General features: G+C 58.6%; 2 protein-coding genes across 2 annotated transcripts in view; one reads left to right on the top strand and one right to left on the bottom strand.

Moving 5' to 3' along the window:
* The first annotated feature begins 449 nt into the window (after positions 1-449).
* Positions 450-6,182, top strand: GSR (glutathione-disulfide reductase). The gene is made up of 13 exons (XM_054172736.1): positions 450-590; positions 1,740-1,766; positions 2,131-2,219; positions 2,688-2,757; positions 2,898-3,045; positions 3,164-3,218; positions 3,504-3,603; positions 4,399-4,485; positions 4,644-4,805; positions 5,090-5,201; positions 5,275-5,406; positions 5,563-5,696; positions 5,898-6,182. Exons 1-13 carry the CDS (start codon positions 462-464, stop codon positions 6,045-6,047), a joined length of 1,395 nt encoding a protein of 464 aa, XP_054028711.1. The 5' UTR covers positions 450-461; the 3' UTR covers positions 6,048-6,182.
* A 1,529-nt stretch (positions 6,183-7,711) lies between these two features.
* The window catches only part of FRAS1 (Fraser extracellular matrix complex subunit 1), a 143,571-nt gene continuing 135,757 nt past the window's right edge, over positions 7,712-15,525 (bottom strand). Inside the window, exons 67-75 of the mRNA XM_054172504.1 lie at positions 15,246-15,460; positions 13,792-13,942; positions 12,780-12,887; positions 11,685-11,844; positions 11,049-11,165; positions 10,762-10,928; positions 9,766-9,971; positions 9,041-9,187; positions 7,712-8,302 (exon numbers count right to left, since the gene is read on the bottom strand). Of these exons, the coding sequence (XP_054028479.1) occupies positions 7,718-8,302; positions 9,041-9,187; positions 9,766-9,971; positions 10,762-10,928; positions 11,049-11,165; positions 11,685-11,844; positions 12,780-12,887; positions 13,792-13,942; positions 15,246-15,460 (1,856 nt within the window). The 3' untranslated portion in view covers positions 7,712-7,717. The remainder of the gene's footprint in view (positions 8,303-9,040; positions 9,188-9,765; positions 9,972-10,761; positions 10,929-11,048; positions 11,166-11,684; positions 11,845-12,779; positions 12,888-13,791; positions 13,943-15,245; positions 15,461-15,525) is intronic.

The following is a 15,525-nucleotide window of genomic DNA, read 5'->3' as shown; positions in this document are numbered from 1 at the left end:
TTGAGGGAAATGCACACTAACTTCTTTCCCCCCCCACTCCACTCTTTTATTTCATTGAAAGCCCAAGTGACTTAACTGGAGAAAGGAAGCAATTCCTGCTTGGGAGTACGTTGTCATAACACAGAGAAAAAAGCCTTCCCCTCTTTAGCTCCATTCCCGTTCTGTGTTGATCCTGCTTTTCTTTTTTGGTTGTTGTTGTTGTGTCGTTTTATTTCTTTTTCTTTGGTTGTTGTTGTTGTTGTTCCCGCCCCAACTCCCCTCCCCCTCCGCCCCCCTCCGCCCTCTCCCCTCTGTATATTTGTCCTGGAAGTGCTTGCAGATCCTCCTCGCTGTACCCGAACCAATAAACTTGCCATTGTCTGCCCCAGCCCGGCGTGTGGCGATGGGGGCGGGCCCGGGCGCGGGGCGGGGCAGCCGCGGGGCGGGGCGGGGCGGGGCGGGGCCTGCCGAGCCCCGCAGCTATGGCGGCCGCTGCGTACGAGCTGCTGGTGCTGGGCGGTGGGTCCGGCGGGCTGGCGGGGGCCCGGCGGGCGGCCGAGCTGGGAGCTCGGGTCGCCCTGGTGGAGCCGCATCGCTTCGGTGGTACCTGCGTGAGTCCCGGGGGCACCCAGGGGAGGGGAGGTCCTGTCCCGGGGCGGCAGCGGGGATGGCTTAGGCGGGCCCCGCTCCCCCCCGCAGCTGGTCCCCAGTGCACCAGGGCTGGTCTGGGCTCCCCCACGGCGCTTCCTGGTCCCCCCCCCGGGGCAGGTCCTGGCTCTCCACGGTCTAGTCCTGATTGCTTCGGGGAAGGTCTTGGTTCACCTCGGGACAGGTCCCGGTTCTCCGGGGCTGGCCCCCGGTCCCCCCCGGCGCTGGTCTCGGTTCCCTCCGGCCCCGATGCAGGCCGCGGCACTGTGGGGGCTGGCCCCGGCTCCCCCAGGGCAGCTCTCGGTTCACTCTGGGAGAGGTCCCGCTGGTCCGGGGGTAGTCCTGGTTCCGCGGGACTAATCCCTGCTCCCTCCGGAGCTGGTCTCGCTTGTCCCGGGGCTCGTCCTGGTTTCTCCTCGGAGCTGGTCCCGGTCTCCTTGGGCCGGCCCCGGCTCCCCTGAGGCTGGTGCTGGCCCCTCAGCGCGGGAAGGCGGAGGGCAGGAGCCGTAGGGTTGTGCAATGACCTGCCTTGCCATGCTGAGTAGCTGGGAGCAGAGAGGTCGGATATTGCCCTTTTTCCTGGGTTTTTCTGGCTGTTTTCAGGCCGATGAAGGGATGGGGCCAGGTCCTGGGTCTGTGAAGCACAACCACGAAGGCAGTTACCCCTGGAAGGCAGCAGAGCAGGGCACAGGGAGGTGGGAACAAATAGATAAACCCAAACTCGTTCCCCAAACAAGCCAGGGACAGGCTGTAGTTTCATGCTGTAAGTGTGTTCTGGAAGAGCTGCCTTCCCAGGGCCGGCAGTGCAGGAAAGGGGCGACAAACACCCTTCTCTTAAGCCCCTCTTAAACGATCAGTGGACAAACCCCTTGCATTTGAAGTGCATGCACCTTCCGTGCTCTCCTTCAAGGAAGTGAAACAAAACCACAAGACGTTGAGGCACCAAAGGCAGGTTCCAACCAACCCCTTTTACCAGAAACCCGTAATCCTGCCTTTGTTTTCCTGGGCAGGGAGCTGGGATTTGGTATCAGCCTGACATGGGACGCTCACCAGAGCGTCACCCTTGAGAAAACAAAGCCTTCATGCTGACCTTCGCTCTTGTTTCCCTCTAGGTCAATGTTGGGTGTGTGCCAAAGAAGGTAAGGCTGCTTCCACTGCTGCTCCAGCCTCGCCTCGGCCATGGGTTGGGTCTGCTGTGGGTGGCTGCCAAATTATGGGGAGGTGCTGGCATGGGGCACAGGGAGAAAGGAGTGGGGTGGAAGCTTCAAGTGCATTGAGCCATCAGGATCACAGAAACACTCACTTGGGTCCAAGGATCATGGATTGGTTTGGGTTGGAAGGAAACTTTACAGGGCACCCAGTCCAACCCCTCTGCAGTCAGCAGCGAAAGCTTCAGCTAGAGATGCCATGAAGCCCTCTGAGCTGTGTGCCATGGGCAGAGGCGTGGCAGGGCTCTCCCCAGATCAGTCTGCTCTTGCCAGGCTGAGTGTGGTTTGCACACAGGTGATGTGGAATGCAGCTGTCCACGCAGAGTACATCCACGATCACGCCGACTACGGCTTCGAGACGCCCGCCGTTAAGTTCAGCTGGAGGTAAGCGCGGAAAGGAGCCTCTCCCGCTGGGCGTCCCGCGGGAAGCGGCAGCAGGTCGGAGCCCTGGCCCTGTGGTTTGTTGCTCACCCCAAAAGGCACCCTGCCCACTTTGAGGCTTCCCACGGATGGATGCTGGGCTGGTTTCCCAGCTGGGATTCCCGCTGAGATTTGGAAGGTCTGGGTGACAAAACTGGCGGTGGGAAGGGGACGCAGGGAAGGCAGGCCCAGGGTCACAGGATGGTAGGAAGGGGCCTCTGGAGAACGTTGAGTCCAGCCCTGCTGCCCAGGCAGGGTCACCTAGAGAAGCTCACACAGGAGCAGCGTGGCCAGGCAGGTTTGGAAAACTTCCTGTCAGTGAGGAAGGCTCTGGGGCTGCTTTATTTTGTGGTGTGGGCATCAGGTGCCAAAGGGAATGAGCTGGCTCTGGCTGAGCTCTGCAGGCAACAGGAGGCCCCTGCTGTGTTCCAGGACGATTAAGGAGAAGCGCGACGCCTACGTGAGGCGCCTGAACGAGATCTATGAGAGCAACCTGAAGAAGGTGAGGACCTTTCATCCCATCAGCCAAGCAGGGAAGCAGCTCCTGCTGGATTTCTGGACACCTTCCCAGCCTTAACAGGTGTCCTCTAAGTGTGGGAGCCCTGGCTCCGCTGGCTCACCTCCTCCTGTCACCTCTCCAAGGCCAACATCGACATCATCCGGGGCTATGGCAAGTTCACTGCCGACCCTCAGCCCACCATCGAGGTGGATGGGAAGAAGTTCACAGCTCCTCACATCCTTATAGCCACGGGTGGGCAACCAGCTCTCCCTCCTGACAGCGAAATTCCTGGTGAGCCTCACGAAATTCCCAGGGGGAATTCCCCAGAGGGAAAGCACAGTGGGTGTTGGGAGGTGAAGGCAGGAAGCAAGGGGCTGGTGAGGGCTGTGAAAAGGGTTTTGCTTTGCAGGTGCCAGCCTGGGGATAACCAGTGATGGTTTCTTTGAACTGGAGGAGCTGCCCAGGTAAAGTGAGACTCAGCCCCCACATTGTAGAACCATAGAATGGGTTGGGTAGGAAGGGACCTTAAAAATCATCCAGTTCCACCCCCCTGCCATGGGCAGGGACACCTCCTGCCAGCCCAGGTTGCTCAAGGCCTCATCCAAGCCGGCCTTGAATGGCTCAAGGGAGGGGGGATCCACACCCTCCCTGGGCAGCCTGTTCCAGTGTCTCAGCACCAGTGGCATCTGAAGATGGCACCACCAGTGCCAGCTCAGGTACCTGCACACAGCTTGGTGACTCCCCGGCAGGCGCAGCGTCGTCGTGGGCGCCGGCTACATCGCGGTGGAAATGGTTGGGATCCTGTCCACGCTGGGCTCCAAGGCATCCCTGCTGATCCGCAGGGACAAGGTAGTGCCCACAGCTCTCCCCAGCCACGTCACAGCCCACCATGGGCTGCTGGTTATCAGCCCCTGTGAGCTGGTAAAGCATAGACTGATAGAAGAGCGGGGGTTGGAAGGGACCTATGGAGATCATTGAGGCCAACCCTCCTGCCCCAGGTCTCTCAGCCTCCTCACACAGTTTCCAGTCCCTTTATCTTCCTTGTGGCCTCTGTTGGACTCTCTTCTCAGTTCCCTATCCCTCTTGAACTGGGGAGCCCAGAACTGGACTCAGTCTTCCAGATGTGGTCTCACCCGGTCAGAGCAGAGGGGAAGGAGAACCTCCCTTGACATGCTGGCCACATTCCTCTTAATGCACCCCAGGGGACCATTTGCTGCCTTGGCACATTGCTTCTTGTGTACCAGCACTCCCAAGTCAGTGCAGGCTCAGGAGGGTGGAAATGGTAATGCAGAGGATGGTAGCATCGAGCTGTTGGCTGTAAGGATGGCCTGGGGGTGGCAGATGAGGCAAGAGGAGGAGTGCAGGTGTGGCGCCAGGAGGATTTTGGCAGCAGCAACTCAGGTGCTTGGTATCCTGGCAGCCTCGCCTGCACCGCCCCCGTGTCCTCCTTGGGCTGCACTTCAAGTTGTGACATGAAATTAAAAACAGAGGAGAAGCAAACAGGAGAGCTTCAGCATGAAGCATCCCAAACCCACCTGAGCCTGGATGGGGCATGGGCACAGGGAAGTGCTGGTGGAGAGGGCTGCCAGGTGGTGCTTTCACCTGTGGACTCTCATCTGATGGGCCTGGTGTGTCCCGGCCCAGGTGCTGAGGACCTTTGACTCCATGATCAGCTCAAACTGCACCCAGGAGCTGGAGAACATCGGGGTGGACGTTTGGAAGCACACAAAGGTATGGCTGTGCCCAGCAGCTTGTCCCATCCCTGGGGAAAGCTGTCCTGGGTGATGCTTTGGTGGCATCCCTGGCTCCACAGTTGGGCTGCCATCACCTCTTGCAGGGCAGGAGCCATCAGCACCTTCTGCCTCTGTGGCTTCTGTTGTTCCCCACAGGTCAAGACGGTTACCAAGTCCCCTTGTGGGTTGCTGGATGTGACAGTGACCTCCTCAGTGCCCGGCCATAAGCCAGCAGAGGGAATCATCCAGGATGTTGACTGCCTGCTGTGGGCTGTGGGGAGGGTGCCCAACACCAAGGACCTGGGGCTGGACCTAGTGGTGAGATGACAGCATGTCCCTTCCCTGCTCTGGTGTGAGGGTGTCCTCTGGCAGTCCCACAGGTCTCCAGAGGTCATATGATCCTCGGGAGGTCCCACAGATCTCCAGGAGTCCAATGGGACTCCAGGGGTCCCATCGATCTCCAGAGCCTGCTGCAGGATTGCGCTCCTGCCATGGCCCCAACCAGCTGGGACTGCAGTGACCGCCAGCAGGGGCCCTTTGTGGGCACTGCTTGTCCCATCTCCCGGGGCAGGTGCTGAGGTGGCCGCTGTTTGCCCCTGCAGGGTGTGCAGGTGGACTCCCAGGGCCACGTGGTGGTGGATGAGTACCAGAACACCAGCAGGAGAGGAGTCTATGCCGTTGGGGATGTCTGTGGGCGAGCCCTCCTGACGCCAGGTACCACGGCGGTGCCCCCAGCCCCAGCCCCCCGGCGCCGTGCCGTGGCTCAGGCTCGGCTCTGTCCCCGCAGTGGCCATCGCGGCCGGCAGGAAGCTGGCCCACAGGCTCTTCGAGGGCAAGCAGGACTCCCGCCTGGACTACCACAACATCCCCACCGTCGTCTTCAGCCACCCGCCCATCGGCACCGTGGGCCTCACGGAAGGTGGGGGCAGGCCGGGCCTGGGGTGGGGACGGTGTGGCTCTGGTCTGATCTCCAGCAGGTGCTGTGAGCCTTGCAGGATGAGCTTTGGCTGCCTCTATAAATGCCACCTGTGTGTGGTGCATGCCCTTGACACGCCTGCTGTGTGTTCTACTGCAGATGAGGCTGTGGCCATGCATGGCAGGGAGAATGTGAAGATCTACAGCACGTCCTTCACCCCCATGTATTATGCTGTCACCCAGAGGAAGGTGAAGTGCGTCATGAAGGTGGTGTGTGCTGGCAAGGAGGAGAAGGTGAGTGGAGGGGACTGCGGGGGGGGTGGGTGGGGTCCTTGGCTGCTTGGCTGGTTGTCCTCTTGTCTCCCCACCCCAATTGGCTTTGACCTGCTTAGACCTAGTCTTGGGCTGGGTTCCAGCTCCCCCAGCACCAAGCCTGGTGTTCAGCCTGGGTTTTAAGGGTGCTGGGTGCCACCCATGTCTTGTTCTTCCCCACAGGTGGTGGGATTGCACATGCAAGGGGTGGGCTGTGATGAAATGCTGCAGGGCTTTGCTGTGGCCATCAAAATGGGGGCCACCAAGGCCGACCTGGACAACACTGTTGCCATTCACCCCACTTCTGCCGAGGAGCTGGTAACACTGCGCTGAGGCAGGGGGCAGAGGCAGCTGCAGCTGGGGCAAAGGTCTGTTACAGGGCTTTGGAAGTGCCTTAATGTGAGGGGGTTGCCTGGGGAAGGTCTGGAACATGGTTGTGGTGTGCATTAGGCTAGGAAATAAACACAGTGCTGCTGGCAAGTCTCGCCTATGTGCTTTATGGGGCCTGCCATACCCAGCCAGGGAGAGTGGTGCCATGGTCCCTCCACAGGGGCTGGGGGAAAGCTCCAACGTTACCGCTGGCAGTGCCGGAGGAGTTTTGGCCCCTTTCGGCCACCGTTTCGCTGTCCCGCTTTTCCCTCGTTCACCGCCGAGCGGGCGCTGCTAGGCCGCACTCACCGCGGGCCGGGGGCTTTATGGGCCTTCTCGGCCGCCGTCGCCCCCCGTCTCCCTCTATTCGTTCTCTCCCGGTAACGCCGCCCGCGGCTCCGGGACGGCAGCGGCCGGGCCAGGCTCTCCTGGCGGGGCCAGCGGCGCGGGGCTGGGGCAGGGGAGAGGGAAGGAGAAGTGTCGGGGCAGGGCTGGGCTGGCAAGCGCCGGTGCCCGCTGCTGGCGGCGGAGGCGGCGTGGCCGCGGGCCTTGCGCCGGCAGTGGAGGCAGGAGGGCCGCAGGCTGCCCCCTGCCGTCCCTGCGCTGCGGCGCAGCAGCCACGCGGGCTCAGCACTGCCCCCCCGGCACCAGCCTCTGGCTGCAGCGCCCTCTGGCGGACAAGAGCAGCATTGATGAGCGCGGCGCCGTCTCGTGGGCATTCGGTGGTACTGCAGCTCCCTCCGCCCCGCTGCCGGAACCGGGGCCGTTCTCCCGGTAAGTGCTGCCGCGTAAGGCGCACGCTGGCACCACAGGAGGCGGCATAAGACCCGCTCCTCGCTCACCCCAAGCCCACGGGAGTGAGAACTCCCAGCAGCGCCCTGTCTCCCCTCCCTGTGGGGCTCCCACCCCTCAGGGAAGCTGTGGGGGGACGCAGGGAAAGGACACTCCAGTCACACTGTGTTGGGTTTGTAGTCAAGCTTTACTCTGCTGCATGGCAAGACAGGACAGTTAACACCTTGGGTGACGATCCGTGTCCCTGCCACCCCCTCCCCACAGCCAGCACCGCCCCATAATGTCCCCCCCACCCCCCAATACTGAGCACCAGGGTTGCAGTTTGGTTTGCTGCAGGTTTTGCCTCTTTTTAAGAGGCAAACCAAGGCCTCTTGCCTTGGGTAGTAAACATGGAGATGTTGCTTTTCCTGATTTGCTCCACAGCAAGGTGGGGAACTGACCCCAAGCCCTGCAGGCCAGGGGAAGATGGTCCCCACTGTTCCCACCCCAGCTGACACAGAGCCAGGCCTCCCTGTCAGGAGGGGTGGGTGATACCCCCACAGTGTGGGGACAGGCCTGGATCTCCTCGCTGTGCTGCTGAAGGAGGTGTTGGGCTCCCCGGGCTGCCCTCAGGGGTGCAGCTGAGCCAGGGGAGCACGGTGGAGAAGCAGATGGAGGACTTTGCACCAGCAGCTCAGCCAGGAGCAGAGGTGACCTGCAGCCACTCCTCCTCCTCCTCCTCCTCCCCAGAGTAGAAAAATACCAGTGTGACTTCTCTTAGCTTCTCTCTTCTTCTGGATGATAGGATTTCATTTTTGTTCACAATTGATGAAAAGCTCTTCCCAGCCCCCAGTGCTGCTCTGCTAAACTTCTGTCCCGTCCTGCAAATTGCTGTGCACTTTGACTTCCAAGTTCACCTGCTTCACCTTCCTGCCTTTCCCCTCGCAGGCGCTCCCGCCTTCTCTCAGTACATTAATGTTCCTCACCGTGCAGTACCTGCTGTCCAGGCTCCTCTCCATGCCCCTGGGGAGCTCCACCTTGGTGTTCAGGGGATGCTCCTCAGGAGCAGCTCTGGCGGCTTCCCTCTTCCTCCTCAGCTTGCGACACTTCCTGGCGAGGAGGCAGACTCCGGAGAGCAGCAGCAGCAGGAGGGTGACGGCGGCGAAAGCGCTGCCCAGGGAGGCTCCCGTTTGGGACAAGGAGGCTGCCAGGGCGGCTTCCTCCCTCTCCAGGATCAGGGACTTCATGTTGGTGCCGTTCTTGACCTGGTCACCTTCGTTGTCGTAGATCAAGGAGTCATCCAGCATCGGCCTCCCGCTGCTGTCGGCCAGGTCCCTGCGGCTGCGCGCCCAGCGGCGAGCGAGGGAGCGCTGAACGCGGGGCCCGGCCCTGCCCTCAGGGCCGATGACATAGATGACTTGAAGGTACCACTGGTGTCCAGCTTCCACCTTTATGGGAGGACACAGACAGGGGAAATTTTTAACTGTGGCTTTTAGCTTCATGGAAAGGGAGGGGTTGGAAGGGACCTTAAAAATCACAGAATCACAGAACAGTTTGGGTTGGAAGGGACCTCCAAAGCTCATCCAGTCCAACCCTCTCTGTGGTCAGCAGGGACATCCTCCATTAGATCAGGTTGCTCAGAGCCTTGTTGAGCTTCTTCTTGAATATCTCCAGGGATGGAGCCTCAACCTCCTCCCTGGGCAACCAGTTGCAGCATTCCACCACCCTCATGGTGCAGAACTTGTTCCTCACATTCTCTCTCAATCTCCTCTCATTTCAAACCGTTGCCCCTCGTCCTGTCCCTGCAGGCCTTTGCAAACAGTCCCTCTGCAGCCTTCTTGTAGCCCCCTTCAGGTACTGGAAGGCTGCTCTAAGGTCTCCCTCACCAACCTCTGCACCCAGAGCCAACAACTCTCCAAGCATAAACCTGCCAGGAGAGGTTTAGGTTGGATTACAGGGAAAATTTCCTTGCTGCAGGAGTGGTCAGGGATTGGAAGAGGCTGCCCAGGGAGGTGGTGGAGTCCCCAGCCCTGGAGGGGTTCAAGAAATGTGTGGCCATGGCACTTGGGGCCATGGTTTGGTGGTTATGGGGTTAGGTTGATGGTTGGACTTTTCCAGCCAAAACAATGCTGTGATTCTGTTTGGAGCTGTTGAGTTTTGGGCTGCTGGTGTCAGTTGGTACCAACCTTGTAGAGTGCATCCACCTTGAGAGTGAAGCCATCGACTCCGGGCATGCTGCTGACAGAGTGGAACTCGGACAGCTCAGAGGCAAAGTGGGCATCGAAAGGCACATCCTGGAAGTACTTATCAGTCACCTCTGGCTGGTTCCTGTCCTGGGAGTCACAGAGGTGTTAGCACAGAATGCCTTGGGTTGGGAGAGACCTTCCAGATCATCTAGTCCCAACCCCCTGCCAGGGACACCTCCCCCTAGCCCATGTTACTCAAGGCCTCATCCAACCTGGCCCTGAACACTTCCAGGGAGGAGGCATTCACAGCCTTCCTGGTCAACCTGTTCCAGTGTCTCCCCCACCTCACTGTCATGAATTTTTTCCTCATCTCCAGTCTAAATCTCCTCTCTTCCAGCTTCAATCCATTCCCTCCTATTCTACCACTCCAAGCCCTTGTCAAAAGTCCCTCCCCAGCTCTCCTGGAGCCCCTTCAGGTACAGGAAGGCTGCTCTACGGTCTCCGTGGAGCCTTCTCTTCTCCAGGCTCAACAGCCCAACTCTCCCAGCCCATCCCCACAGGGGAAGTTCTCCAGCCCTCTGATCATCATCATCAGTATGTGCAACCCCTCCTCACAAGTAGGAGGACCATCTGGTTCCCAGGCCACCAAGGGGCTGAGCAAGCAGGCCTCTCCAGACAGGCTCACACAGTGGACATGATGAGTTTGTCCACAGCAGGAGGCTTACCAAGAGGAGAAATCGGTGCTTCAGGTGCTTGTTGGGCTGGATGCAGCCATACTGGGGCCCCTCGTTGTAGACAGTGCCTGTGGGGTCAAAGAAGGGCACGTAGCCATCCTTGCCTGTGCACAGGTAGACCTTCTCCAGCTGCAGCTTGTAAGCAGCATTTAGGTTCTGCTCGGGGTTCCAGAGCACGCGGCCGTACAGGACTTGCCCTGAGGAGGGGGAGACAAGCCAGGTAAGCCCTCCCAAGTCAGCAAGAGACCCTTTGTTAGAGCCAAGCTCACCCAGCTGCCCGTGCCTCAGGGCTGCAAAGGGTCTTGCTTGGGGTGTGCAGGTGACCACACAGCGTGGCCTCTGCTGTGGCACCTGCAAAATGCCACTTGTGGCTGTAAGGCAAAGCCAAACCTGGGCTTCCCCTTTCAGAGGAGGGCAAGCTGTGGGGACAGAAGCCTTAGGTAAAATCAGAACTGTTTGGTTGGAAGAGATCTCTAAGGTCATCCAGTCCAACACCGCCATGGCCACTAAACCATGTCCCACAGTGCCATGGCCACGCGTTGCTTGAACCCCTCCAGGGCTGGGGACTCCACCACCTCCCTGGGCAGCCTCTTCCAACCCCTGGCCACTCTTGCAGCAAGGACATTTGTCCTAGGATCCAACCTAAGCCTGCCCTGGCACAATTTCAGGCCATTTTTTCTCCTCCTGTCACCTGAGACTAGGGAGAAGAGACCAACCTCACCTCACTGCAGCCTCCCTTCAGGTAGCAGAATGGTTTGGGTTGGAAGGGACCTTAAAGATCATCCAGTTCCAATCCCCTGCCATGGGCAGGGACACCTCCCACCAGCCCAGGCTGCTCAAGGGCTCATCCAGCCTGGCCTTGAACACCTCCAGGGAGGGAGCATCCACAGCTTCCCTGGGCAGTGCCTCCCCACCCTCACTGGCAAGAATGCCCCTGCAGTGAGCAGGTACCAGCAGGAGAGGCAAGAAGGCAGCTCTCAATCCTACCCTTTGAGAAAGCTCCTTTGTAATCCATTTCTGCCAGAGACATTTCAGCTTTGGTGGGGTCCATCAGGAAGACCTTCTCGTTGTTGCAGAGCTGGAACTCGGTGTTGAGGGAGTAGACGACAGGAACAGGGCGGTTGGTCTGCTGGAAGGCAATGGGGATCAAAAACCTGCAGGTGGGAGGGGAAAGGAGAAAAAAGGAGAGGTGGAGGTTGTGGTGTGCCACATGGCTGCTGGGAGCACAGAGACGAGCCAGCTGTGCCGTGGCCAGGGCGGTGAAGGCTCCTTACCGCTCGGGAGCGTGAGCTGTGCAGGGCAGGGGCTTGTCTCCAGGCTCTGCCCAGGGCTGCGTGGGCTGCACCGTACAGGGGATTAAGAAGATGGTGTACTCCCCAGAGTAGTCCTTCCTGGGAGGAGACAGCAGGTGCTGTGGTCACCAAAGCAGACTCTGAGCTGCTCACCCAGCTGCTGTGCTCAGCTGACATCCACCACTTTCTAAAGAGTGGAAGCAGGTGAGACAAAGTTCACAGCAGGACCTCTCCTTCACCCTGGAAGTGTCCATCTAGCAGTGCACGTGAAACCCTGCAGGCTGCAACCCAGTCTTGAGTACCTGGTCTCCTCTGGCAGCTACCTGCCCACTGGTTTAACTGCTAGACAGGTGCATCTAACCAGGACATGAGCTGAGTTTCCCTCTACCAGCAGCACCAGGAGGGGAGCATTTTCAGCTCTCACAGCAGCTCCCTGCTCTAGCTCCGAGCCCCTGAAGAAGGCTGGCTCCTGGCTGCTCCGTGGCAGCTGGCAGGGAACAGGGATTGCTCTCCTGGACCTGCATTTGAAATTGCTCTGCTGCTGCTCTTAACTCCAGGCGAGTTCCTTGCTTAAGAAGAACGTTGTGCTGTGGGCTGCTGCTGAAGGTGACTCCTCACCTGTTATAGGAGCTGGTGGCTCTCCAGAGCTGGTAGGGAGAGTCGAAAGTCTGAGCGCTCCAAAGCAGCTGCAGGTCGAATTCGATGCCTCCCAGGTGGTCTGGAGTCATCAGGAAAGACTTCACATCTGGCAGGCTGTGGTGCTCCATCACAAAAAGCCCTGGGGGGAGGACAAGGAGGGAGATGGCAGAAAAGACAGAGGAGCTGAGTACTTGACTCTACCAAGTAGTCAGCATGGGAGATGCCCAGGCTAGGGCCTCCTCCTGGGGCCCTGTTCTGCAGCCCATTTCTCAGGGATCATTTCACACATTCAGAGCCTGCACCAGCTTGGAAGGGAGCCCAAAAGGTCATCTTGTCCAACCAGCCCTGCAGTCAGCAGGGACACAGAATCACACAGGATCAGCCAGGCTGGAAGAGACCTCCAAGATCATCAAATCCAACTGATCACCCAACCCCATCTAATCAACCAGACCATGGCACTAAGTGCCTCATTCAGGCTCTTCTTAAACACTTCCAGGGACGTGGACCCCACCACCTCCCTGGGCAGCACATCCCAATGGCCAATCTCTCTTGCTGGGAAGAACTTTCTAAGATCAAGCCTAAACTTCCCCCTGCACCTCCAACTACAGCAGGCTGCTCAGGGCCCCATCAAGTTTGACCTTGAATGTCCCCAGGGCTGGGGCCTCCACCACGCCCCTGGGCAAGCTGTTGCAGTGTTCCACCCCTGTCACTGTGGAGCACGTTTGCAGGTTGGTTCATTCGTGGTTACAAAGATGTAAAGGCTGAGTGCCAGGAGGATGGAGCCAGGCTCTGCTCAGCAATGCCCAGTGACAGCACAAGGGGCAATGGCTGGAAGCTGAGGCATAGGAAGAATTATTTGCCTGTGAGGGTAACAGAACCCTGGAGCAGGCTGCCCAGGGGGGTTGTGGACTCTCCCTCTCTGGAGATATTCAAGACCTGCCTGGATGAGTTCCTGTGTGACCTGCCCTAGGTGATCCTGCCCTGGCAGGGGGTTGGACTGGATGATCTCTCGAGGTCCCTTCCATCCCCTAGCATTCTGTGACTGTGTCCCCCCCTAGCAGAGCCCAGGCTCACCTCTGAACTTGGCCTGTGTCTTGAACTCGATGACCAGCCGCCCGTCCTCGCGGATGTAGATCCTGATGATCTGCAGGCGCGCCGAGAGGACACTGTCCGTCTGAATCCCTGCAGGGCAGCGGCAACACGCTCACTGCAGAGCCCACACGGCACTCCTGCTCCTTGCCTGGGCTCTGCCAGCACCACCCAGCTCCAGAAGGGCACAGCTTGAGCAGGATGGTCTTCCAGGGAGTCAGCTCTGCACCTCCTCCCTTAGCCACCAGGGTCACCTAAGGCTTGCTCAAGCTTGAGGCAAGAAACTATACCCTGCATTGAGTCCTGGGCTCAGTTCTGGCCACCTCGCTCCATGGAGGACAGTGAGGGGCTGGAGCAGGCCCAGAGAAAGGCAGCCACGCTGGGGAAGGGTCTGGAGAACAGGGCTGGTGAGGAGCAGCTGAGCTCCAGCAGCTGGGAGTGTTTAGTGTGGAGGAGGCTGAGGGGAGACCTCATTGCTCTCTGCAGCTCCCTGAATGGAGACTGCAGTGAGGTAGGGGGTGGTGTCCCAAGAAAGTAGTGATAAATAAGAGGGAATGGCCTCAAGCTGCACCAAGTGGGGTTTAGGTTGGACATCAGGAAAAGTCTTTCCACTGGAAGGGCTGTCAGGGACTGGAACAGGCTGCTCAGGGAGGTGGTGGAGTCACCATCCCTTGAGGTGTTGAAAAGCTGTGCAGATGTGGTGCTTGGGGGCTTAGTGGTGGACTTGGTAGAGTAGGGATAATGGTTGGAGTTGATGATCTTGAAGATCTTTTCCAACCCAAATGATTCTCTGACTGGCCTGTGAATGTCACTTGTTTTACACCACAGGCTGTAGAGAAGTGCTTCTGGCTGCTCCTGGCCTTCACCCTTGTGGTGGGTCACAACCCTTGAGAGGTCCTCCATGCTCAGGACTGCAGAGGCAGTGCAGAAACAGAGACAAAGGAAGAGCCAAGAACAAAGCAGATCTCCTGTACCCCATCAAATGCCTCAGACCTACCTGTCCTCCAGAGGACAGTGTCATAGAAGAAGGAGAACTCCATCTCTGTGTGATGCTCCAGAGAAGCCCAGCCCCTGGGTGCTGTCACGTAGATGTAGGACACGTAGAGGGGGACGTGGACCGTCAGGAAGGACTGAGCAGAGTCCCTGACCTGCCAACAGAGCCCCAGAAGGGGACTTATGCAGCATCCAAAGGTGAGCCACAGCCCCAGGCTCACAGCACCTGCTGCATCCATCCTCTGCTCTGCCAGTGAGGGGAAAATCATAGAGTGGCTCAGGTTGGAAGGGAACTCAGAGATCATCTACTCCGACCCCCCTGCCACGGGCAGGGACACCTCTCAACCAGACTCAGCTGCTCAAGGCCCCATCCAACCTGGCCTTCAGCACCACCAGGGAGGAGGCAGCCACAACCTCTCTGGACAACCTATTCCTGAGTCTCACCACCCTCACACTGAAGAACTTCAGCTCCAGCCTAACCCTGCTCCCTCTCTGCTTCAAACCATTCCCCCCTTGTCCTGTCACTAGAAAAGCAGAGAAAAGCCTGCAACAAGAGACAACTCTCTGGTTCTGGGCCATGGATGTCCCAAGCACAGGGACATGTGGGGACAAAGTATTTCTAAAGCAATCTAATGTCACTGCTCCATCAAGGCTGAGCATTACTGGCTGGGATTCAAACTGGAAGAAGCTGGATTTAGTTTAGACATAAGGAGGAAAGTCTTCACCACGACGCTGGTGAGGCACTGGAGCAGGTTGCCCAGGGAAGTTGTGGAGGCTCCAAGCCTGGAAGTGTTCAAAGGCCAGGTTGAATGAGGCCTTGAGCAAGCTGCTCTGGGAGGAGGTGTCCCTGCCTAGGCAGGGGGGTTGGGATTAGATGTCCCTATCAACCCAAGCCATGCTGTGATCCTGTGAGATGCTCACTTGGGTGGGATGTAGGTGAATGATCCATCCATGAGGGGGCAGTGGGACACTGCAGGAGCCACTGTTGTCTAGCAGAACAATTTTTGCTCTGCCAGGCACTTAGGAAATTGCTTACAAGTGCCCATGATGTGGAGCAGGACCTGCTGTGCCTCTGCTCTGCACGTGGCCAATGCCTAGTGGCTAAGAATCAAGTCAGCATGGTCCAAGAGCAGAGGTGGCAACATCTTGTACTGCCAGTGCAGCCACCTCTTTAAGGAAGATACTTCATTGCTGCCCTGAAGGCTCAGAGGATCTTGACAGGCTTGAGATGTGGGTGAGAGGTTCAACAAGTCAAAGTGCAAGGTCCCTGCCCAGGGCAGGCAGGGTTGGAGTAGGTGATCTTGGAGGTCCTTTCCAACCTGAGCCATTCCATGATAAACCCTACCCAAGGAAAACCAAAGCACTGCACAAAGCACAGCTCTCTGCTGGGTCAAAGGGGACAATCCCCCCTCAGCTGTCCAGAGGGACACAAAGCGGACCGTTGGGGTGGAGTCTCACCTGGAAGTCAGCAGTGACAGAGCCTCCACAGACATCAATCAGCTCAGTCATGTCATAATAAGCATCAAAAGTCCAAATGCAGCTCTTCAGGTTGAGATGTCTGTAGAGCTGGATGGTCTTGGGCTCCCTCACCGCCGCGTCGAACTGGTAGGGGCGGTCGTAGCCAGGGCCCAGGGTGATGCCCTCGTAGGTCACCTCCCCCAGAAAGCCTCCCTCTGGGGTGAGAGACAGCAGGACATGGGGCACTCCAGAGCTCAAACAGCTTGAGGCCAAGGAGTGA

Source organism: Dryobates pubescens, chromosome 24 (assembly GCF_014839835.1).
Source record: "Dryobates pubescens isolate bDryPub1 chromosome 24, bDryPub1.pri, whole genome shotgun sequence".
Taxonomy (NCBI): domain Eukaryota; kingdom Metazoa; phylum Chordata; class Aves; order Piciformes; family Picidae; genus Dryobates; species Dryobates pubescens.
Note: the sequence above shows the minus strand (reverse complement) of the source record. Positions and strands in the feature narration are given on the sequence as shown.